Source organism: Lepisma saccharinum, chromosome 22, assembly GCF_977018435.1.
Source record: "Lepisma saccharinum chromosome 22, izLepSacc3.1, whole genome shotgun sequence".
NCBI classification, from domain to species: domain Eukaryota; kingdom Metazoa; phylum Arthropoda; class Insecta; order Zygentoma; family Lepismatidae; genus Lepisma; species Lepisma saccharinum.
In genome coordinates, this window is record NC_139250.1 from 44864967 (window position 1) to 44889633 (window position 24667).

Sequence of the window (24667 nt, forward strand, 5' to 3'; positions counted from 1 at the left end):
TATCTCATGATTTACACAATCGAAAGCTTTTGATAGGTTACAAAAACTCCTACCGTGTGATTACATTTATTCAGCGATTATGTGACACATTCTACTAAGTCTGCTAATGCAGTTTTCGTGCTTCGTTCGGACCTAAAACCATGCTGCGACAAGCTTAAGATTGAGTGTTTACTACAGAAATTTTCTACTCTCATCATTATTGCATGTTCAATAATTTTTGAGAAGACTGAGAGTTGCAAAATGGGCCTGTAATTTGATAAATCTTTTGGGTCATTTTTCTTCAGTAAAGGTTTAACAACAGCTATTTTTAGCCTGTCTGGGAAAATACCCTGTTCAATGGAATTGTTTATTATATGTAGTAATGGTTGACACAGAGAAGTATAACATTTCTTTATTAGGAAGTTTGGTATTTCCTCAATGCTGGAAGATCGTTTGTTTTTTATATGCCTGAAGATTATCTTTCATTCCTGTGCCGTAATGGGGGAAATGAACAAGGATTTGTCATTTACTGTTATGTGTGTAGAACATTCTTCTGGAGCAGCCATAAACCCATTCCTTCTATTTGGAACTCCATTTACAAAATACTCATTGAAAGCATTCGCAACATTAGGGGGATGTTGGACTTCTTTTCCATTAATGCATATCACCATATTGTTACGTAAAAATTGGTGTTTTGTTAATGCATTTCTTATAATTTCCCACATTGTTTTACATTTATTGTTTGAATGATTGATTTCATGGTCATTATGATTAATTTTTGCTTGGTGCAGTAGATTTTTATATATTTGCTTATACCTCTTGTAATATTTCAGATAGGATGGATTGGGGTTAACCTTACTTTCAGAATGGAGCATTTTTAGTTTTCTACTTGAGATTCTCATTATGTTTGTGACCCATGGTTTACACTCAGTGGATATGATAACTTGTTTGGGTGGAAAACATTCATTGTGTAAAAAGATAATTTTGTTCAGAAACAGATTAAATTTTTCGTTTGTGGAAGGTAGATTATAAATATCTTCCCAATTTTCGCTGTTTAGTTTTCCAATAAAGATGAGTATAGAACCTTCATCATATTTACTTTTCTGCATTTTTAGTGGCTTTCTATGATATTCAGTAGTTTCTGTTTTACATGTGAGGCATAAAAAGTTCATCATCTGCACTTCATGAAAACTGTAAGTGACATTTTAACATATTTTAATTCTATTCTATTATCGTAAACATTTTATCAGGTTCATTATATTTAAAAAATCTGAAACACAACAATGAGGTTTTTTGTGTAACAATGAGAAAATCTTCAAGTTTTGTTTTCATGCAAAAGACCATTGTAAACATGGTCATTTTGGCACTGGTGTAATGTTAAAAAAAAATGGCCAACTTTCACAGGTGCAGAGAAAGCAGGCTGTTCCTTAAAATCCCCAGACCTTACACTCCTAGACTTCTGCATTTGGGGCTTTGTGAAAGACAAAGTCTATGTACCCTCTATAGCACAGAATGTGCAACAGCTAAAGGAGAGAACAAGAAACACTTTGGTGGACGAGGAGTTTTTGGGAAAAGTGTGGCAAGAACTAGAATTATGATGGAATATGTGCCGCATAACTGGTGGAAGCTACATTAAACATTTGTAGCCATTTGCAGACATTCATAGAAAACTTACTGACTGATTTTATTTCATTTGTTTTTTTAAAGTCCACTTTATGCACAATCGGGACTGAACATACAGTTTAAAGTGGGATCCGAACACCTTGTGCCTCCACCGGGTATCAAACCCAGGACCTCTTAACTTACTAACTGATGCATAACAATTATCATTGTTGTATTCCATATAGTTTAGTCAAAATAAATTCTTAAAGTTGTTCTGTATTCTATTTCTAAACAAAGATCAGAACACTCAGAGAAAATATTATTTGTATCTTCTTCAGCTTGACGACATAAAAAAGATTGGAGAAATTATTTTATGTAAATGTTGTGTAATTTGTAATTTGACAGCTCTCACATACAAACTCAAGCATTCCTTGGACCACCTAAATGTAAGAACCAATTTATTAAATAAAACACAAGTTATTACTTACATGTGGTTTAACTGGTTCTTACCGAAAGCTCACGTTTTGGATCCCTTGGCAGATCCTTCCTCATGGGTGTCCAAAGAATTGACATTAAAAGGATAATCGTGGAATAAAATGTTGTTAGGAGGATAAAAGACACAGGATTAAAAACATTACATGTGCCTACCACCTTTATTGTATAAAGAATGCATATCACTGCACTATCTAGCATGGTGCAGCAGTCAATAAGTGTAGCAGTGGCATACTCCTACATGCATGGATAATGATTGTACATACATTGAATTCTTTTAGTTGGTCTGATTCATCTTCTAATAGATTTTCCTGAGTTAGTGAACACAGTAAACTGCCACACTGTGGTATGGCATAAGCAGTGATCAAATTGGACTGGTATGAGCCAGTATGGCATATAGGTAGTAAATTAAGATGCTGAGAAGCATACTCGCAGTAAATTCTTAAAATTGGCAGTTATCAGTGGAGCTGATCACACAAGTAGCTATGCAATGGCCAACAATGTTCTTGCTCATTTATCTCTCTCTCTCTCTCTTTTTCTTGCATGTTTGAGTTGTACTGTAGAGCACACCCTTCTGTCCACAGCCGAGCTCTCCTTGTCAATCATAGATTATGAGAAACACAACAATAGTGTCTGTAATTAAATCTTGATCTAAGCCATTTTGCAGGTGCTGTGATCAGCAATCGAACTCTGGTCTCCTGCATGGCAGTCAGACGCCCTACCCACCTTGGTTCTTTGTTTATTTTTTAGGCCTACCTATTTACTAAAACATGACATGTCTGTCAGTCATATAATGCAGCTTGTCTTAGGAACTTCTTCAGTAGTGAGTGGTTAAATGTCTCATTTGTTATTCGTTATTACAATTCAGGAGTGGCACAAATAAAATAGGAGCCCAGTATGTGGTGAGAAAAGATATAATAAGAATCAATGTATTATTTAAGAAATCAAAAAAGAAAAGGATTGTATCAAATGACAGGTCTGTGCATACAAGCATACTGGCAGTAATTTATTTCCAATTTGGCCACTGGGCATAAAGAGATGTTTGTAAAGAGTAAAACTGCTAGACATAAAAAAAATGGAAATTTCTGCCAACGAGAAAGCTAACATAGAAAATGTACAAAGAAGTAATTCCTAATCATTGTACATGCATCAAATATGAGTTACAAGAATATATTCTTCACTAAGCCTATCAGAAATTCTTCAATTCGGGATTCCTGTAACAGTTCTATAATTGAAAGTCATTTTCAATCATTTGTTATTTGGCTTTTGTGTATATTCACATGTTAACTGTAAAATTCGAAGATTTTTTCTTCTGCATATAATTAAATGTTAATGTTCTCATACTTTGTTATTAGTAGTTACAGTGATTTTGTAACATAATCAGTGTTCGGAAAGTTAATTTTAAAAAGGTAACTAGTTACAGTTACAGTTACCTGCTTTAAAAAAAGTAACAGTTACAGTTACAGTTATTCATTTTAAAAAGTAACTCAATTACAGTTACCTGTACTTCAGAACTAACTGTAAGTTACTTTTACAGTTACTTTCTGCTGAAAATTTTCTTACTGCCAAATTACACAAATAGATCACTAATTGTAATTAAATATTTGGTGAAGACTAACATGTATTTTACTTATGCTACTGGTACATAATATAAGTCTTCGAATATATTTGTATTTCTTACAAAATAAAGTGCTCTCCTGTGCTTTGCGCCACACCATGAAGGCGTATTAGGGGTGGATGATCACTTTCATGATCACTGCCGAAGGTGGGGGTGAAGTGATCAGCACCACAGCCCTGGGTACCATTACCCAAGATTATCCTCCAGGTACTGGGTGGAAAAAATCCCAGTTCTCCCTCACTGAGGATCGAACCTGGGTCTATTGCATGGTAGTCAAACAGCCTATTTTTTATTTTTTATTATTTAAGGAAACCCCTATGCGGTAGTCCTCCATTATTTACATTTTCTCAATTTTCACGTATGTCAATTTTCTCTGTTTTGTGTGTCTTTATGTCCACTAAATAAATGCAGGGGGAAGGGGATCTCAACAATTTACAGGGGTCGAACAACATTTCCTTTTTACTAGTCATTTAACTTCAAAATAAGCTTGGTACAATACATTTTTCAAAAATATGGGACATAATTTTTTTAATAGTTGACAAGAAATTTCTGATCTAAGTTTGTATCCTGACAAAAAAGAGAGTTCAAGACCACTTTACAATCAGAAAAGCTGCTGTGAATAGACCTACAGATTAAAGTGAGATTTTACACTCCCACCAGAGAACCTATTGTATACAAGGCGATAGCAATAAACACAACACTACTTATGAGGCTCATTACTATGTATATAATTTCATAATTATTTTTTGTTTTGGAACTGATCAAGTGAATGAATTCAATATAGATTCTTCTGTATTTTAGTGATGATATTTGTTTGCTAATGTTACTTCAGAACTTATGGTGAAAACGAAAAATATTTCTAACAAGAAGTACCACCTTCCAACTGGCTTGATGTTTAAATTCAGTGGTGTCGAATGATTATGTACGAGCTTCAAAACATTTTCCACTTACAAAGTTACAGTTCCACTGTATAGGCTGGTAGAGTACAGCACACATATTTTTGCCGTTGCGTAGATACGAATTTTTGTTTCGTCTCCCTCTCTCTTAGCATCACATGTTCTACCCTGCTCTACAACCTTTGCTATTGTTGCCATATTGTCATTCCATTCCTGGACACACTCACGCAAACATCATTGAAAACAATTGAATAGCGCTCCAGCTCGCGGTTCACACCATTCGGCAGGGACGGTAATGTGGCAATATAGCATGGCGTAGTGGTTGCTTCTTTTATGCAGTGCATGTTCATTGGCTAGCTAGTAACTAGTGTTGCCAACTGTAATAATGAAGCACTATTTCTGTCACGGAAGGGGAAATGCAGGTAAATTGGTGGTGAGTTTTGTTGGATTGGAAGCACCATATTTTTATTTTATACTAAGTATTTGACCGGTTTGACGTTGTGTTCATGTATTGCGTGTGTGTATGAGAAAGTGTGTGTTTGTTAATGAACGTTAAATTCCATAATGCCTCCAGTTCTGTCAAAGTTGAAATCAAAAACCTTGCATAGCCAAGCTCAGGAAATTCTAAGCAATGTATACGAGTTCATGAAGGAGGAAGCCAGTCAAGGTGTTAGCATCCCAATAAAGAATTTTGGCAAGAGAGCAGCGGCTGCGACTGGAGTTCCTGAATGAACAATCAGGGCTATCATGAACGAAAGACAATGTCTTGAGATGTCAGAATTTGAAGAGAAGAAAAAATAAGCCTATTGAGAACTGTGGTCCAGCGAGATATTCTTTTGCACTTAATAGTATTGAAATAGCATAAGAAGTCTCATTATTTATTTTATATTTTGATGTTTTAGTTAGGAATATATTGATTTTCAATTTTCAATTTGCTGCTCAATGACCGGGAGGGGTGGGGGGGGGGTCGAAATGGAGCAGCATCAGCCACCATCGCCCAGGGAGGCAAAATGACTAGCACCGGCCCTGGTTCATAGCAAAAGAAAAAGCCATGAAGCTTATCGTCTAGTGGCAGTATATGTACTTGTTATTGTTGTGGAAACCGGCATCGTTTGTAAATGTACAACAAAGGCAACCGACTGTCGCCGATCTCAGAGAGGAAATAATAATACTGTTTGAGGACGAGTGTTGTGGTGCAATTGTAGCGGTTTAACATGTTGGCATGTTATTATCTGCCGTTGCAGTTCCATACCAGTGTATACGGGTTTTGGGAGTGAACGCCACCAGTGCATTAATGCAATGAAAAATAATATATATATTTTTTTATTTTGTTTGAAATCACTCAAATAAGGAATCGTATGAAGATGTCTTCTTTGCAGCATTTTTGGTAATTTTACTTATGTGTTAGTTCATATTTTGCAAATTTTTAGTCCATATGTATGTAGCTACATACAAAGCCACTTGTTAGTACATATTAATCCTAGTCCTGTTATATAGCATGACGTTTAAAACTCAATGTTAGATAGACCTGAATTCTCTAATTATCTTGTTGTACGTAACAGCTGTGCATCGGCGCACTGCAGCGATTTTTCTATCTGCTCCATTAGCAACACTGCTTCTTTAGTTTTGTCGCACATCGCATGGCAGGAATATCTGTGCTGGACTTTATAGGGTGCTTTTGTGTGGCTTAGAGAGATAGAGAGAGAGAGAGAGAGAGAGACGAGAGAGAGAGAGAGAGAGAGAGAGGGAGAGGGAGAGAAATCACTCACATAGAACTATATTCTAACAAGTGAAGTCTGTTGCACATAAAGGGTGTGTCAGAGAGAAATAAATTTGTTGTACAATTTTAAGTGTTTATGAACCAGAAAATGATAAAAATGATAATGTAGTAGTCTGTAATTGTGCATTCAATGATGGTGAAAATGGCAAAAAAACTTATCCCCTTTAGTTCTCTCTGAGACGATTACAAAAAACAAGCGAGAATGATGGCTAGGGTCTTCCTGATTTGTTCGTTTGCCACTTGAGTGTTGTAATTCACTGTCGTATCAATAACAATGGTGAGATCTGTTACATCTGTCATTTCAATAAAATGGGTTCTCATTTACATGTTAAACGAATAACACATACCAAAATATATTACCTTTTTCAAAATTCCCAGAAATGTTGAATAATCGTAAATAAGCTAATTCGAACTGGAAATATTTTTACTTCCATTTTTAAATTATCAGGAACTGAGATAAATGAAGTCATGTGGAAACAATTACATTATTTTAATTCATATGTGCACTTACTAGTTCTAGTTTTCTTCAGTTTCATTCATGGTACCAATACTGTTGAATTCTTTCGTAAAAACACTGAAATATAGCAGTACATCCCTTATCAGTTTAATCCAATATAATAGCAAAGGAAAAAAAAACTATTGGATGCTGCTTATAAGGTCACAGAAGACCAAACTACAGAAACAAGAGACACTTCACAGCGCACAACTGACAATGACAAACTGTCACCAATAGGAAGGAATTTTCCTCCTAGAGGCTTATCTTTCCGCTTCTGGGAAATCCATCCCTCTTCTGAAGTGTGTATATCCCTTTGGAACTCAGGTCTACCAAACAAAAGATGAAACATGCGATAAACCTTGAAATTCCTGGCACCTAGCTGGAGCCTACCAACATGAGATAAATTCAGCAGAATCTGAATTCCGGCTCACTTTTAAGTCCAAAATCGTCAAAAATTTACGACACTTATATAGCAATTTAAGTGTTGCAAAGTAACTGTAAGAATAACTGTTAAAATGTTACTTCTATTGTAGAAAGTAACTCTGTTACAGTTACTTACTTTTAAAAGTGACTACTTACATTACGTTTTCTCAAAAAAGTAACTGTTAGTTGTAACTAGTTACTTCCAGATGCTGGAAATAATGTATTACTATGTTAAAGAAAATTTGTTGATTTCTTTCTTCATTGTAAATCATTGCAAAATAATGCCTACAGAGGAGACAGTTACAGATTTTATAGCTAGTTTCTTCACATAATGTATTCAGTCACAACACATTAACTGAAGATATTAAAAACCAATGTAATGATCAATTCACGTGGTTGTAGGGCCCCACACATTCTCGATCTTTGCCATTTTGAAGGTAACGTGATCAGCCCCATGCTCTGACTGCCTTCTATCCCCCAGGTACCTATTGATGTGAGACTGGGTGAGTCCTGGATCTGGCGGAAAATATCTGATTTTAGATCACACACCCTGGGAATCGAACCTGGGTCTCCAGCATGGCATTCAGACACCCTACTCACTAGATCACCATGGCTTCATATACTGTGCTGTTACTGATCAATTTTGCCAGAATGTTAATTAACGGAAAACCTTTAACATAATCAAATAGAATTAGTAAAAATATAATTTTGCATTCATTCCTTGTCAAATATATCATGAAAACAAATATATTTGTAACTTTTCTAATATTAAAGTTGTACTGCTTGGGGAAGGAGAGAGACAATAAAGAAGCAAATAAATGGGTACTACAGTAGCCAAAAACAAAACAAAGAGCACGTTTAGAGGTACACGTACAGCAGTCGTTTATATAAGGTAACTGGGGGGAATAACGCCTATTGAGGTAATAACGCCAGGTGGCTATATCTCGAAAGTTGAAAGTGAATTCGAATGATGGCATTTGCAGTGTGTGCGTTACTAGCAAGTATATCACGTGATTCCTTTGTTCTGACGTCGCTCCATTCTTCCCAGTGTGAGTTAGCTGTTTGTGGTGAAAGCGGCTATTCAGAGATGCTGATGTAAAATTGAGAAGGTAAGTTCTTAGTGTGCAGAAGTCTTTTGCTCACGTTAGAGGTTCGCCCTCTCTATATTATTTTTGTACATGGGTCGTTATGTTTTCCAGACATACTACTAACTAATTCTCTTTGTTTTGATGAAGAAGCAAAATGCATTCCGAAAGAGGGACTTGCGTATTATGGGTAATAGGGCCAACTTCAATTTGGGGTAACAATGCCAACTTTGCTATTGTTAATATGAGATATCTTCAACACGGGCATTATTTGTTTGCTTTCGGTTTGTGTTTTAGATGCCACGGAAGAACACTTACAGTTAAAGTTATAGATTTCAAGAGATAAAAAAAAGTATCAGTTCTGTAGAAAGTAAATAAACGTGGACAATAGAATTTGCTTTTGTGTATTACATGCATTTCCATTTACTATATGTTTATGTTAATATAATATGAAGACCCAGGGGGAAAAACGATGAATGTCGATTTTTCGCCCATTTTGAGATTGCAGCACCATCTGATAGCTCAGAAGCTGTACTATAAGAATGAGAATGGTCTTGGTTGAGAACGGTGAGAAGTGCCTGAAAAACACTTTATTATTTTGGCATATATTGACGTACTTATGAATAGAAATACTTGTTTTTCATTTCCTGGCAAATCGCCTCGAATGAACATTCATCGTTTTTCCTCCTGGCCCTTCATATATTATACGTTGCATGTTATGGCATCTTCTAAATAGTTGTAGAATGAATAATGCTTGAAGTGTGTATAAAGTGAGTAATTACCATTCTATTTTATTAGGACATTCTTATAGTATGGCGTTATTACACCTACACATGTGTCGTTATTACCCGGCTATGTGTAAAATAATGCCAAAATGCACCCACCTTCTTAGAAAAAAGCTCTCAGAAAATTTACTATTTGAAACAAAGATACCATAATTTTTTTTGTTGCTAGTGAAAAAATGCATCTATTGTCTTATCGTATTTACATTGCCATATGTTTTTATAATGCCAGGAAAAATCGAAGAAGCTTAGTATGGCGTTATTCCCCCAGTTACCTTACTAACATTTATAACTACTCTTCCCACCCCACCATTTCTAGTGAATTTCTGAAATTGATTTAAAAGTTTTCTTCCACAATATGAAACATACTTATAATTATTGCTACAATAGAATTACAGGTTGCCATATGAAGGGGGCAGTGGGAGATAGTCACAAGCCACAATCATGGATGTCCACAGAATTTTTTTCCAGGGTGGTAAAGGAGATATATTTTCTTCCCATAATAGTGATCTTCCCTCAAAAAACAGTATTTCAGTCTGAAATTATCATGGTTCTTCAATGAATTTATAATAATTAACATAAATTACTGTGACTGAAATGAAATTATGTGAGAAATATATAAATTTTAGGTGGACATTCATTTTCCATGGAGGCCATCCCCACCCCCAACCCCTCCCTTCTGGACATCCATGGCCACAAGTTTTAGTTTTCTGAGTTGAGCATACCATCATGCATAGGTGGCTCTAAGGAGAGAGCCGTCGTGCCATGGCTCTACCCTCAGAAAAAGAAAAAGCACTTGCTTTGCCAAAATATAGTTAAATTAATACATTTACGAATGAGGAGATTCAAATCTCCTGCGCCGCATCCCCAGCTGTTCTCTCACTTGCTCTGGGCCAGCATAGACTGGCCGGTGTGCAGAAGCCTGCGCGGAGGCATGAAAAAGTCTCCGCAGTTAACGAGCAAGGATGTCGGGTGGCAGCCAAAAGACAACCACTCGTGCCAGCTCGCATCGTGCTACGACACGAGAGCTATGTCATTGTGTTGACATAGTTGCAAACTTCACAGAGAAGTGACTAATCCTGACCTATTTGTAATACTGGTTGGAGAAGTAATTCACGAGGAAGATACTTTCCTGCATACTTGGCAAGAACAAACGTAATATCTTCCCCAAATTTATATAACCATTTAGATAGATGCATCTAAACAGCCATCCAGACATTTTTGTTATCGATTTCTTGCTTAAGAAAATATATATCCCTTGCTCTCACACACACAGACACTGTTGTGTTGCAACTGATGTTGACAACATTGAAGACAATTACTGTACAAAAGAATTGCCTAAATATCAATGGGAATTTACATCACCAGGGGATTTTTTACATTAATATTTGTAAAAAATCACACGGAAAATCTATCAGTATAAGAATTACACTTGGAGATATAATTCAATTTCTTGCATTGAATTCTAAAAATTGTAGATCTACAGTTCATTTAGCAGGTAATCATATTTCAGTTGTTAGTAACACCGATCGTTGATGTACCATCTGCCGTGCTGGGGCGAGAATGCCGTGATCAACTCGGTGTCTCTAACTGTTCAGTGTTTTTCTTTTTAGTGAAGTGAAAGTGTCCAATGGTGTGTGAAAGGAGGAGTAGTTAGTAAAGCTGAGTCAGATTAGAGCATTATTACATACACTATACGATATTAAATTAAAAGTTAAGAAACTTGGCTGTCCCACGCCAGATTTAAACATCAATTCTATTTATAAATATTTAAAAAATGGTAGAGGTGACAGGAGTCAAAATTTTAATAGTCGCATTTATTTCCCAGAAACTCTGGCCGAGCTCCGCACAGCACACTACGATGCCAGGGATTGCAGGCTCGAATCTCGGCCTGGGCATGAGTGTTTTTTGTGAGTGTTCACTCATCCTTATTTTCGCGATTAACCAAAAGTAGAACAAATGCGAAGTAAAATAAACCAACCTTAGGAACTCTGAATTTTTGTCTGCAATTTTAGTAAACAGAGTTCCATTAAAATTACCTCTTTCATTAGATTTCTATGACATATGCTAGCGAAAATTTTTCAATTTCTTGATCACGTTGGCACTACCCATCATACTAGATGCCAGTCGCCACTGCCATCATGTACTATAATCAACCCTCTGTCCAGGCAGCATGAGACATTGCATTATTTCCCATCGAATGGAGGTATAATACATGACTGAACTTCTTGGTCCTTCCACCAGGTGGTAATCTGTGTAGTAATATAGTCATAAGCCGCATGGAGATGGATGCACCCAGCACATTGGCCAAATGTGCATCTTTGGAAAACACGTTTTTTTATAAATACGGAGAAACTAGTACTCAATTTTCTATTAATTTCAGTGGCCATTGAAATTAAGTGGACAAAGAAGAAGAAACAGTTTCGCAGATAAAATGAGTTACTAGTTTCTCTGTATTTATCTACTATCACTTGTCTCTTTTCCCAATTATGAATGTATTTTATTTTTTTATTTTATTTTGCAAAACATAGCTGGATGCCATTATGTATCAGATAAAACAAAGGCTGCCACTATAGGACCTTCCTATGCTTGTCGAGGGAAAAGGTTATGACAAATTGTTCACAGAGAAAGGAAATATCTTTCATCTGGGAGATTTTAATGCCCAGAATACTAAACTTATGGCTGGCATGAAAATTATGCGAAAAGAAAGGATGTATCCACAAAAGATGAAGAGCAATCAACAAGATGTGTAACTTTTTTGTTACAGGTTCATGTAGTTGAAATTTCAATCTCAAAATAAACTTTTTTCCATGACTTGCAGAACCATGCACGAAGAGTGAGAAATTTTCAACAGCAAATAAAGGATTGTTTAACAATAGCAAAACAAAAAGGGATAGGTAAAAATTACAATCATCCACATAAAATGACAACGTGAAATCTATGTAGAACTGTCTTCAGATGAAATTGATGAAAATAAATGTGTACGTAAATTATATTTGGGAAAGGCTGACAGTGGTCTCAAGTTAATTGCAAATTCAACCTCTTAGGAAAAAGAAAATCGACAAGAATATCATGTAATAGCAATAGATATGCAGCATGTATTTCCCACTCTAAATTATACTATTGGTCCTGCATTTTACAAAAGAAAATTTTTAACCTAAACTACATGATAAATGACTATGGATTGATTGTCGTAGAACTGCTTTGAAAGAAGTTTGCAACAGACTATTTCAATGTGTGATGTTCATATGCATATGCATATGCATCGTGAATCATTCTACATATGCAACATAAGCTATATGTAAATAATACATGGTACCAACATGCTGTCTTTCAAGGAAATTCATGGTGCTTTTATTTGTACCTCCCTATCACGTTCTTAACAGATCACAAATCTTTTCGGTCGGATATAGTCACAAGCCACATTCTTTGTTTTCTCCAAGTTATTAGCTTGAAAACTACAGGAAAACATGGACATTCAGGTTTACTAATTTTCTATATAATTAACAACATAATATGGTGTATATTGATCTCAATCCCGCATCCATAAATTATAATGCTGATTTATGGATGAACGAAAACACTCAATTGGCTGTATCTCAAAACTGTCTATATGTGGCTTATGACTACCTCATTCTGAACTTTTCATATGACGAGTGATCAAAGAATTTAGCAAGACATGCAGGGAGCAGATAGTTTTAGTTGATTGCTCCAAACTATATTTCTTGAGTTACAGCCTTCTTCCAGCTAATCTTTCATTTTCAGAAGCATGTTCACTTTTATTTTTTTTCCAAAAAGTATTTGTATTTTTAATGCTACTTGGCCAGATTTTAAGGGCATTACAGCTCTACATGCTATACTTTTTCATTCACTTTTGTTACACATGGTGGCCTAGTGACCTACCAATTATGTATGCTTTTGTTATTGTACAATTTAAATTTTATTTTTGTAACTTTCATTGTTGGAAGGAAATCAGTGGCGAAGCATGACATATTTACATCATCATCACAAGACCTGCCAAACATCAGGTCGATCTTTCAATGGAAAAAGGTGGGAGAGGGACAATATTTTTCCCTGGTAAATGTGAAGGTCATTGCCTCTTGAGTGCTAGTGCTCACTCACTGTAGTATCATAGACCTTGCAACTACAAAAGTCAAATTATGCTATCCCATATGATGAGGATTATGAAATCTGATTAATTTGTATTCTTCCTGTAATTAAATATAACAAATTAACATGTACGAATTACAAAGTAAACATTAGTATTTTTTTAATTTTATGCAAATAATTACCGTTGGCCAACAATTTTTAGTACGGTTGGCTCAAAATTGGGCCAAACACTGTTTGTTACTTTGGTAGATATTATGATGATATTGGAGAGAAAAAATCAATTTCATAAAGAAACACAGTATTCACCCCCTATAAAATGTCCAGGTTTGATTTACTGGTACATGAAACGTAACTAATAGCAATGATATAAGTGCAGTTCATAACCATAATCTTTATTCATCCGTTGACCCATTTTTCATGGGTACGGAGTTTTTTTAAAATTTCAAGTTCTTTAACCCATTTAACTACTTTTTGCTGTAATTAGTAATGAACTTGTAAATTCTCATACATGAGTAGTGACTTGTGCCTTGTTTGTTTGACAAAATAACAATACCTCATTATATTTGCTATTGCTTTAATTTTTTGGACCAACAACATTGTTTCCTGAGTTTATGTTATAAATAGGTTGTCACCCTATTGTAGAACATGATAGTATATATACAATAGTATAATATGATTTGCTGTGTACAATGATCGAGTTTGTTTTCTGTTTGGAGGATCATTGATTAGATGAACTTGATTCTGTAGTACTTGGTGTGAAGACAAGGTGTACTAAACAAAAAATTAGAATGTTCTAAACATGACCACATTGTGCCAAGCAGAGGACAGTTTAGTCTTTCTACTGTTATAAAATATCTCAAAACCAGTAAACTTCAGGATATGAATTTACCAATCGTTATTACAGTATTACTTTGTTTATTGTAAATATAGGAATATACAAATATGCAACATTTTCTTATGATTGAAAAGTAATTTTTAGCATTAATTCCAATTGAATACATTCCTTTTGTTATAATTGGCAACAAATTTTGACTTTTTGTACTAAAAAATTAATTGAGTTTGTTATTATTAAAGAGGTATTTTACAATTACTTCCAACCAAATACATTTTGTTTCTTACAGCTGACAGAATTTTAAGGTTGCATTCACTTAAGAGCATTTATTAACAAGACATGCTAATATTACACCTATATTGAGTTCCTTCTACCTACAAAAAAATTGACACTAAAACCACAATGGAGAACGTAACTTACTTCAGAATCCCAAAACATCTATTTGCTGAACAGTTACCTCATCAACAATTGCAGGCAATGTTTTCTGGATTACCTGGAAATTCTCTGCTGGGAGCATCTTAGGAGAGGTATTCCGGGATAATGAGTACAACATCACCATTTTTCTTGTTGTCAGGGTCAATTTTGAGAGTGTCCTTGGGTTGCTTGTCACTCTTCTTAAAAAACACAGGCATGTCCTTGTGTGGTTTCTTGAGATGGAGTACACGAAAAAAATCTTCCGGAGAGACAAAAATCACAAATTTTCCACTCTTGATCTTCTTCACATGTTGAAGCCTGCGCATCATAGTGATATACCTAAAAGGGTATTGGTGGTCTGCGTAGAAGAACAGCTTAGTCATGTAGAAGAATAACCGCATTAGTGCTTCACCATTGATCTCATTGTCAGGATCAGCATTGAGATAGTCCTTGAACGATTTCTTGAGATGGAGCACACTAAGTCGATCTCCCAGAGAGACATCAATCTCAATGTTTCTGTTCTTTATCATCTTCACTTTCTTAACCCTGCCCTTCATGGTCAAATGCCTCCGAGTACAAGGGCATTGGTGATGGTTGGTGGGGAAGAAAAACAGAGCCAAGTCGAAGAATAACTTCAGGCATAGAAAGGCAAAGACGATTAGAAACCCGCAACGTTCTGCTATTGGCTGAGTCGCTACAACACCTCTAGCCTTCATGGTGCACTTGATTGGCTGCCTGAGGAACTCAACTGATGTGATGATCATCAAACACAGGAACAAGCCATAGGCTGTGTACAAACGGAGCTTCTCCATACTGCGACAGAAGGGCACAAAGGGCTTGGTAATCATGGCCACCAGGAAATTCTTCTTGCAGTGGAACATGTTTGCCATGCAAGTGATGATCCTTACAAAGAAAACTGCAATCCAAGAAATAAAGAGTTAAAACAAGTTGAAAGGTTAAAATGCTAATATCTGTTTTAATAATGTCAGAAAATACTACTATATTTATTCTAGCTATGAACCTTATTCCATATCTACCAGCACTTGCAATGCAAATTATTAGATGGAGGGATGTTTGCATAAGGCCTAACGAAGGGTGGGAAATAGTTGTACATTTTAACCTGGCAGGATGCACGTTCTCCACTAGGATGCACACAAACAAAATTGCTTCTTAAGTCCAAATTGTAATTGTTTTCAAGCATGTAAATAATAATACGAAATAAAGACTGTAAATCACACACTTTCTGCCATAACATACAGATACATATGGGGGAAAATACCCAGAAACAAAATTGTTTGAAGTCTTAAGGCCAAATTATAATTGTTTTAATTCACTTTAATAACAAAACATTTATTGATTAATCTAATTTTATTAATATTAAAGAAAAGTATTGTATTACACAATAGATAAAAACAAGAAGAAAAAAAAACATGTTGGAATACCGAACTGAATGAGCATGTGCATGGGTGAAATTTACCGAGAGAGTACTAGTATGGCTCTGCGAGTGGAACTAACAAAACCTGATAGCTGATAAGGTCCCGACATTTCGAAGAGTTTGAGAACAAGGCACCAGCATTGCCACTACACCATTAAGGAGATCAATCTGTTTTTACTAGAAATTGATCTCAATTTCAAATTAATAAGATTTGAAAGAGACACATTATTTAGCTGCAAGTTACCAGTCAAACACATTTAATTTGTGCCCACAATGTGCGCTAAAAGCCACTGCACTGACAACAACCAATAATAATCAGTTGAATTTCAAGCCAGAGCATTCTTGATTCATCGATTACTTGAGTTTCAACATTAGACTTGCATCTTCTGCCAGGAAATGTCCCAAAATACATTAGAAACATCCTAGTCTTAACTGTAAGGATAACATATTAACAAAAGTGAAATAGCAGAAATTCAAATTCCAAACACTGTAGTATTCTCTCATTGCATTGTTTATACGTATATGATTCACAACACATATCCCAAGCGAATTTCAACTCCCAGGATCATAAGTGGAATGTAGAATCCTATCCCAACTTTTTCACATGCATAGCGAAACATTACTCCACATGAATTGCTGAACTATTGCACAGCTTGTAATTATACTACGGCGATAAATGGTTTCACCAACATCATAACCCAAGGAAACAATGGAGGTGTCCATAGTGTGGTATGCAGATGGGGTGGGGCTCCCTTGTGTGCTATGGACAGAACACAACGGAAGAAAAAAGAAGGGCAGAAACGAAGAAAGAGGAGTGAAGAGTGTAAGCATATATGTGTGAAGGAAAAGTAATACAGAAATATTAATAAATATCATGTGGGTGATAGAGGGAAGTTGACCGAAGGAAGGAAAATGGACTGCTAGGAATACGAAAAAGTATCAAACAGAAAGAAGATAAAAGACAATATAAGATAAGAGAAGATACAAAGTTTACTTCGGGAACTGGAGCTATGAGAAAAATTGAAGGGACTGTGAAGGAAAGACATGGAAAGCATAAATAAAGGAATTGTAATTTAAAAAAAGAAAGTGGAATGTAAAAGAGTAAAAAAGGCGGGAAAGGTACCGTGCATGAATGAATGAGAGGCAGAAGACAAGGAGATTGAAGGAAAGATAAAGAATTGAGAAAGGAAGAAGAAAAGGTTTGAGGGAACACAAGTGAAGCACAAAGGTATACATGGTTCACTTCTCGTGCTTACCATTGAAGACAATCATGACGAAATCTTCAGATTGTTCACTAGCGATGCTTATTCCTACAGCACTATCTGACATGTGAGGACGCTCCTGGGTCGGGCTAGTGATGGGTTCTTCGTGAACGAGTCGTTCCAAAGTAACGACTCTTTTGTGAGTGGTGAACGCCTCATTCGCTACAAATGAACGACACGTTCAAAGAGCCGTACGTGTGCCAAGCAGCTAATCAATCCCCTCTCCCGTTCCCCTCTGCAGGCAGGTACTTCGACAAATAGAAGCTTCACGACTATTTTGAAAGACTCATTTGAACGACTCTTCTCAGTGATCAAGCGCTCATGAGTCGACTCACACAAATGAACGACCAGAACCCATCACTGCTCGGGGACTTTTCCCTTCCATTGCGCACGCATACAACGGCCGCTCCTTCAGCGACACATTATGCACCGTAAACGTCCGCTGTATGAATAAGTCCTCGGAGAACAATGGAACCACTCATAGGCGTGGGCATGGGTGGGGGGGGCAAGGGGGACAGTTACCCATCCAATACTCTCACTTAGAAATTTACTGTAGAGACGTAGAGAAATCATATTACTGTTATTAAACAATATTAAACTCTTTAATAAAAAATATATTTTGAAGGGGGACAATGGTGGCACCCCCCCCCCCCGAGCTATGAAAAACATTAATTTGAACCTATAAAAACCTAATGATTCTTCAAGAATTTCGATTTTCTCCTTCCACAAATGAATGGGTTGTTTCTGGAGAGAGACAGGCTCTAGAAGTCTGCAGTCTGCAATATTTGGCAATTTTAGTTTTTTAAACATTGATGTAAGGCTATCAGGACAGTCCCTTCTTTTTAATCCATCTCCCTACTTTTTTCGGCTCGGCTCCGACACTACGTGCTATAAAGGAAGACTCTTGTGGTACCATAGGCATTGTACTGGTTATGTAGGACATTCTGAATACTGTTGCACAATTGTTTCGATTTTTTAGTCAAAAACGGTTTTTTGACACTCGACAAACAAACAGGAACCCGTGGATTATTGAATAGTTTGTTCGATAACAATGTCACTAATGTTTCATATTAATTTGCACAAAGGGGAATTCTGTATACTCTTTATTATGGAACAAAGATTCCTCAATGACTCCAATGCAAAACCAACCATATAAGGAGACATTTAGCTTTCCACCGGCGCCGCAAGGTCTGGTCCCTTTTCGCCACCACGGAGCCACGGGCGTCTGGAAGGGGTGCCAAGTGGGGTGCGTACCCCCTCTGGAAAATGAAAGTCAACCAAAAATTATGTATTTCACACATATAATTTAATTTTAGCCGCAATAATATGTGTTAATTATTGCATGATCACCATAAATTCAAATTTAAGCCTTTTTTTTTAGGGAACAACACTATTTTTGGGGAAAATGTGCCTTGTTTGGCTCCCCCCTGGAAAAAAATACCTTCCTTGCCCCTCCCTGGAAAAAAATACCTTCCTTGCCCCTCCCTGGAAAAAATCCTGCCGACGTTCATGCACGGAGCAGAAGGAAAAAAACTGTGTTTTCTTTCTCCAACATCAGGGTGTTTCTGTAACTAATGTCGATTCTGCCAGTCAATGGCTTAGGGTTATTGTATATAATTAGGGCCCCTTTATGTTCTTATAAAACTGTAAAATATGCAGTGCTCGAAAAATGTTCTTCAGAGCCAGGCGCCAGTTCTGAAAATCAGGCACCAGGGGGGAAAATGAATGGCTAATGAAAATACAAATACATCTTGTAGATATATACATTTTTGAGCTTTAAATTGCAATTTAAAAGATACAAACTTACCGTTGTGTTGAGAAGCGATGCAATGACGTATTAACTGTAGTTTGTTGAAGAAATATTCCCAATTTATCATAATCTTTTGTTGGGTACACATGGAATCACACTGGTATATTCAAAGCACTTAGTCGATAGCACGTAGAGGATTTATCTGTCGATATATCCAACATTAAACCTACAAAGTTTTGTTCTTGCAATTCGCTGACTAATTCTTTTCTAAGTACTCGAGCAAAAAGCAGGAAGGCGACAACAACAAAAGGATAATAAATTGTTACTGATTCTACTTGTATGGAATGTGCACAACGTTGATAAAAAAATCTAACTTACACTGTACTACAATATGAACTTAGAATCTTCAAAACTTCGTACATGCAAAATAAAAAACGACATCACAGCAAAACATCGAAGTCGCCATAGCAACCGGGATTTTTCGAGCCTTGAAAATATGTATATAATTTTGTCATAAAAATGGGAAAATATGTCATGAAAAATTAAAAATATATCGGAAAAATGCAGAAATATTTCTATTAAATCCAAAAATATGCACTACAGTACTTTCGAATTTCTCATTATACGGGAACCCCATGTCATCGAGGGAAGATCAACTAGGATTGGGGGAGGGGTATTAGATGAAGTCAGAACCCCTTTAACATAAGAATCTAGTGGGAAAATACTGAAAATATTGTAAGGTCCACTGAAATTATCGTAAGTTTCATTTACTATAATGTCATATTTACACCTTTGTGGAAACTAAAGCATAATTGACAGCTCGCTATAAAAAAGACGCAGTGGCGGCGATGAGGCGAGGGGACGAGGGATGGCAGTAGTCCCCACCTTTTGCCACATTTGCCCCCGCTCTATTCTAAACTTTCTGTCCTTGCCCCCCTAGTTTTGGAACCCAATCGCCGCCACTGAAAAGGTGTTATCTTTGTTCTGTACTAATTCGTAAGAAAAAACGGCATCTGCTTTTTATTTCGTAATTTCCCTATTCTGCCATCGATAATGAACTATCCGTTGCGCTAAAGGTACGAAGAATATATTACAGTGAAACCGCGTTAATCCGAACTAATGGCGGATAAGTTGACCTGTTTAACGAAAGTCCGGATTAACTGAAATGTGCATTAAAACTCCGTTTATATCAACAAAACACGTTCATTATGGTGTATTTAAGGCATAGGCCTAAATACACTATACAGTACAGTACAAAGTCTGCGGGAAACAGAATTTCATCTGTGGTTGACTGCCTTTTCTTTAGGAAGTTCTCCTCTTGACATCTAGCCACATTTAAAACCTTGAATTCTGCTTTTTTTCTTCCCTTTTGCCTGTCCGGATTAAGCCAAGTCCGGCTTTTCGGGGTCCGGATTAACGAGGTTTCACTGCATAAAATAACCGAATATAATATGCAGTACAATTACGAAATTATACAGAAATATGACTTATTACGAGAAAATTGAAGAAATATGTTGTAAAAACGCGAAATTGGGAAAATATGTCAAAATATGCCTTATCAAGTTCATATATTTTGGCTGATTTTTATCAGATATGTAAAGATCTCACCTTAATAGTCGATCTGATGCGAAATAAAAAATATGTTATAACATGAAGTCCCGGACACAATCTCTGTATATAAAAATGGATGTATGTGTGTTTGTTCCGGCATAACTCTCGAACGCCTGGAGCGATTTCAACCAAACTTGTTGCAAGTATGACTTGCAATCTGAAAAGAAATACTGTAGCGGTAAGACACCCCTGGCACCCCTAGGGGTTGGAGTGTGAAGGGGACATAAAATAGCATTCTGTTGCATGGCATTTTAGTGTCATATTCTGCAAGTTATACTTCCCGCTACACAGCACGGCGAAGTTGGTTGCCTACACAGAAGCGATTCCAACCAAACTTGGTACACATATGACTTACAATCTGGAAAGAAATACTGTGGGGATAAGACACCCCTGACACCCCTAGGGTAGGGGGTGAGAAAGGGGTGACATGTAAAAATAATCGAAAACGACCGATGGAATCCATAGTTCTCGGGGTCGCTAAGATGTTCACTCCCAATGATGTTCAAATTAATTTTACGCTATAGTTAGAATTCATTATTTTCCTGTCTAATAGAAGATTTGGATAAATAAATACCCGGGCAACGCCTGGCAATCAGCTAGTATAATATAATATAATATAATATAATATAATATAATATAATATAATATAATATAATATAATATAATATAATATAATATAATATAATATAATATAATATAATATAATATAATATAATATATAATATCCACTGCACAGCAGAATCGGTGGTAGAATTTTTTGGCTAAATATTCTCGAAGTACTTTTACTAGTACAGATACTGTTATCCAAAACTCTCAAGAAATTAAGTACAATATTATTTACGAGATTCTGTCAATCGGAATTTATTTTACTACAACTTTTCTTCTTTTCTACTTTTAATTTTCTTGAACATAAATACACGGCGGTGTGACCGTACAACACTGACAATGTTCACAGTGTGTATAGGACACCAAGACGAAAAAATCTATGTTACAAGCTGTTGACAGACCCGTAGCTAGGCAGGGGCCAGGTGGGCTGAGCCCCCTCCTGGAACTGCCGTCAGTCCCCTCGACATTAGGTAAAACTATTTTGGAAAATTTGTTTGCAGTGAAGAGTGAAAACATACACAACTTATTATCTTGCTCACAACTTAGTGAAGGAAAAATTCACAGAACATGAACAGAAGATTTTTAATTCGTCCATCTTATTTGTAAGAAGAAGTCTACCGTAAGTTGCGGCGAGCATTTTGAAGATTCTCTAGACTTTAAAAAGTTATTTCACAGGGGAGTTTCTTGATCTGTACATTCGCTGCTCTTGGTGCGACTTCCCGTTTAGACACAAATCTGTGACTTTGAAGTCATCATCCACATTTCCTCCACATCTGCGTCAAAGGTAAACAGCTCCCAAGTTTTGGGAACGAAAGGAATTTCATTTTGTCGGCTGGGGGTGGAATGTGAGGTATTCACTAAGATTCAGTGCAATTTTTCTTGTGTGATATAAATAAAGTAAAATCTAGTTAATTCGGATTAGTTGGGAGGGGATAAGTTGACCGGTTTAACGAAAGTCCGGATTAACTGAAATAACCTAAAAGAACAGTAGAAAGTGCATTGAAACTCCGTTTATAGCAACAAAACACGTTCATTATGGTGTATTTAAGGCATAGACCTAAATACACTGTACAGTACAGTACAAAGTGTGCGGGAAACAGAATTTCATCAGTAGTTGACTGCCTTTTCTTTGGGAAGTTCTCTTGTTGACTTCTAGCCACACTCAAAACCTTGCATTCTGCTTTTTTTCCCTCTTGCCTGTCCGGATTAAGCGAAGTCCGGCTTATCGAGGTCCGGATTAACGAGGTTTTACTGTAACTCCATCATCAAAAGTAGTATGGAGTGTGTAAAAGGGATGATTACAGTAGCAGTATATTAATACTCAAGCGATATTTTAAAAGATATAGAAAATGTAGTATTTGTATGATATTTCTACATTTTATATAACTTAATGACCCCCGAACACACACACACACACACACATAATTTACCTTCACTTAATACTGTTAAGCTTTAGAAAATGGACTTCGTTTACAAAGCTCCCCCTTGATACCCCGTGAACCTCCACTGGAGATCAGTTGTAGCTATATTGGAACTGCAAGCAAAAAAAAACCTGCGCAGTCCCGCGACTCCTGTGCACCGTACTCCCGCGTGGAGGGAAGGGGGAGAGTGGACAATGCTTCCTAATGGGCCGTGCTGAAGGGATGAAGGGAGAAGTGCGCGAAGACTTTTCGTCGAATGCTCTTTTCCTTGTGTATACGGGCCTGTGTTGAAGATGACATTTTCTATCCCACATTTGTGCAACCACATATAATAGCTTTTTGGTTGCCAGTTTCAGAAGATGGAATTCTTCTAATAAATAGAGTGATATTCGGTGGGTCCTGCCACACGCTACAAACGTCCCTGTTTAGTACCCATCCATACAATATAACTGAGATGGAATGAGTTTCTTTTCTCCGACTGATCTTTGCATCAAGGCTTCTGCCCACATTAATCAGAGTTCCAAATCTGGGGGGAAAGGTCTCAAAACTGAGAAGGGGAACAAGGATAGTTTATTTTCCCCTGATACATAAGGTTTAGCATAGTGCGCGAACAAAAGCATGGGCGTCCGGAAGGGGGGCAAAGTGAGGATGTGGCCCCCTCCTGGAAAATGAAAGTCAACCAAAAAATATGTATTTCACACATATAATTTCATTTTAGCCGCAATAATATGTGTTGATTATTGCATGAACACCATGAATTCAAAATTAAGCAACACTATTTTGGTGGGAAATGTGCCTTGTTTGTCCTCCCTGGAAAAAATCCTGAGGACGTCCATGAGCAAAAATGGCAAAACGTGGGGGAGCAACAGTCCCCCTTTCCCCCCTAATCGCCGCCACTGATCAGAGTCTGCGCACGCCAATGGAATTACTCGCAGTGGGCCCCGAGTCCAATGCAGTGAGTAATTTTGTTTTCATTCCGATCCCCTCCCTCATCACTGCTTCCTGCCACTGCAGAGAACAATGGCTGACATTTTCGGAATGCGACACTTGATACTCGCTGCCTGGGTCACGGGATCAGGGGCGGCGCAGAAATTTTCGACCGGGTGGGCAGAAGCTGTATATTGATAGATTAGGGTGGGCAGGTATAAATGTATGGCCATCCACCTCTCTCTTACACTCCCGATGCACTTTTCCTTTTCATCTTTTCTGTTTTACTCCCTAAGGCCATCTTATATCTTTCTTTCTCAGCTTGTTACCTCTTTCTCTCGTTCCATTCTTCAAATGTTTCGCTTAACTGCCATGCACACACACATCACATGTATGTGTGTGTGTGTTTGGTGTCTTCCCTCTTTCTTTTCTAATCTATTCTCGCACCTTGTTCCACTTCTTTGTCTCCGAGGGACACAATTATTTCAAGGTAAGTGTTTGTGTGTGCGCAGACATACATTCTAATCACACTCTTTCCTTCATGTCAATGTAGTGAAATAAATATGAATCGGTTGTATCACATTTTGTCCTTCAAGTGCAAAAATACAAGGCACATGCCTACTCCTCTTTATACAGGGTGTACCAAAAAGAATCATCCGATTTTAAACAATAATATCTTTTCTGTCTTTTCAGATATGTGAGTACTGTTGGAAAGAAGAATATCTCAAGTTTTACACGGTGAACGCCCACTTCAGTTCTGGTGAAAATGGCATCTGGACAACAGAAAGCGTTTTGTGTACTACGTTTTGCGCAGTGCGAGTCAGTGATAACTGTTCAGCGTGACTTTCGTACTAGGTATGGTGTGGACCCTCCTACTGCACAGAGGATTAGACGATGGCATGCACAATTCCGAGAAACAGGCTGTTTGTGTAAAGGAAAATCACCGGGCCGCCCTCGAGTGTCCGACGCAGACGTAGAGCGCGTCCGTCAATGTTTTACATGCAGTCCGCAGAAATCTGTTCGTCGTGCAGATCGACAGCTCAACATGCCCCCGATGTCCGTCTAGCGTGTGTTGCGTCGTCGTTTACACATGAAACCATACAGAATTCAGCTACTACAAGCTCTTTGTGAAGGCGACAAGGAACT

At 37.0% G+C, this 24667-nt stretch overlaps 2 protein-coding genes across 2 annotated transcripts in view; one reads left to right on the forward strand and one right to left on the reverse strand.

Moving 5' to 3' along the window:
* LOC146004845 (pickpocket protein 28-like) overlaps window positions 1-1577 on the forward strand; it is an 80493-nt gene extending 78916 nt beyond the window's left edge. Inside the window, exon 9 of the mRNA XM_083143869.1 lies at window positions 1384-1577. Within this exon, the coding sequence (XP_082999995.1) occupies window positions 1384-1577 (194 nt within the window). The remainder of the gene's footprint in view (window positions 1-1383) is intronic.
* A 12571-nt stretch (window positions 1578-14148) lies between these two features.
* LOC146004736 (uncharacterized) lies at window positions 14149-17286 on the reverse strand. The gene is made up of 2 exons (XM_083143697.1): window positions 17201-17286; window positions 14149-15425 (listed from the first exon to the last, which is right to left on the reverse strand). The coding sequence occupies exons 1-2, from the start codon at window positions 17271-17273 to the stop codon at window positions 14614-14616; spliced, it is 885 nt and encodes a 294-aa protein (XP_082999823.1). The 5' UTR covers window positions 17274-17286; the 3' UTR covers window positions 14149-14613.
* Window positions 17287-24667: the final 7381 nt, after the last annotated feature.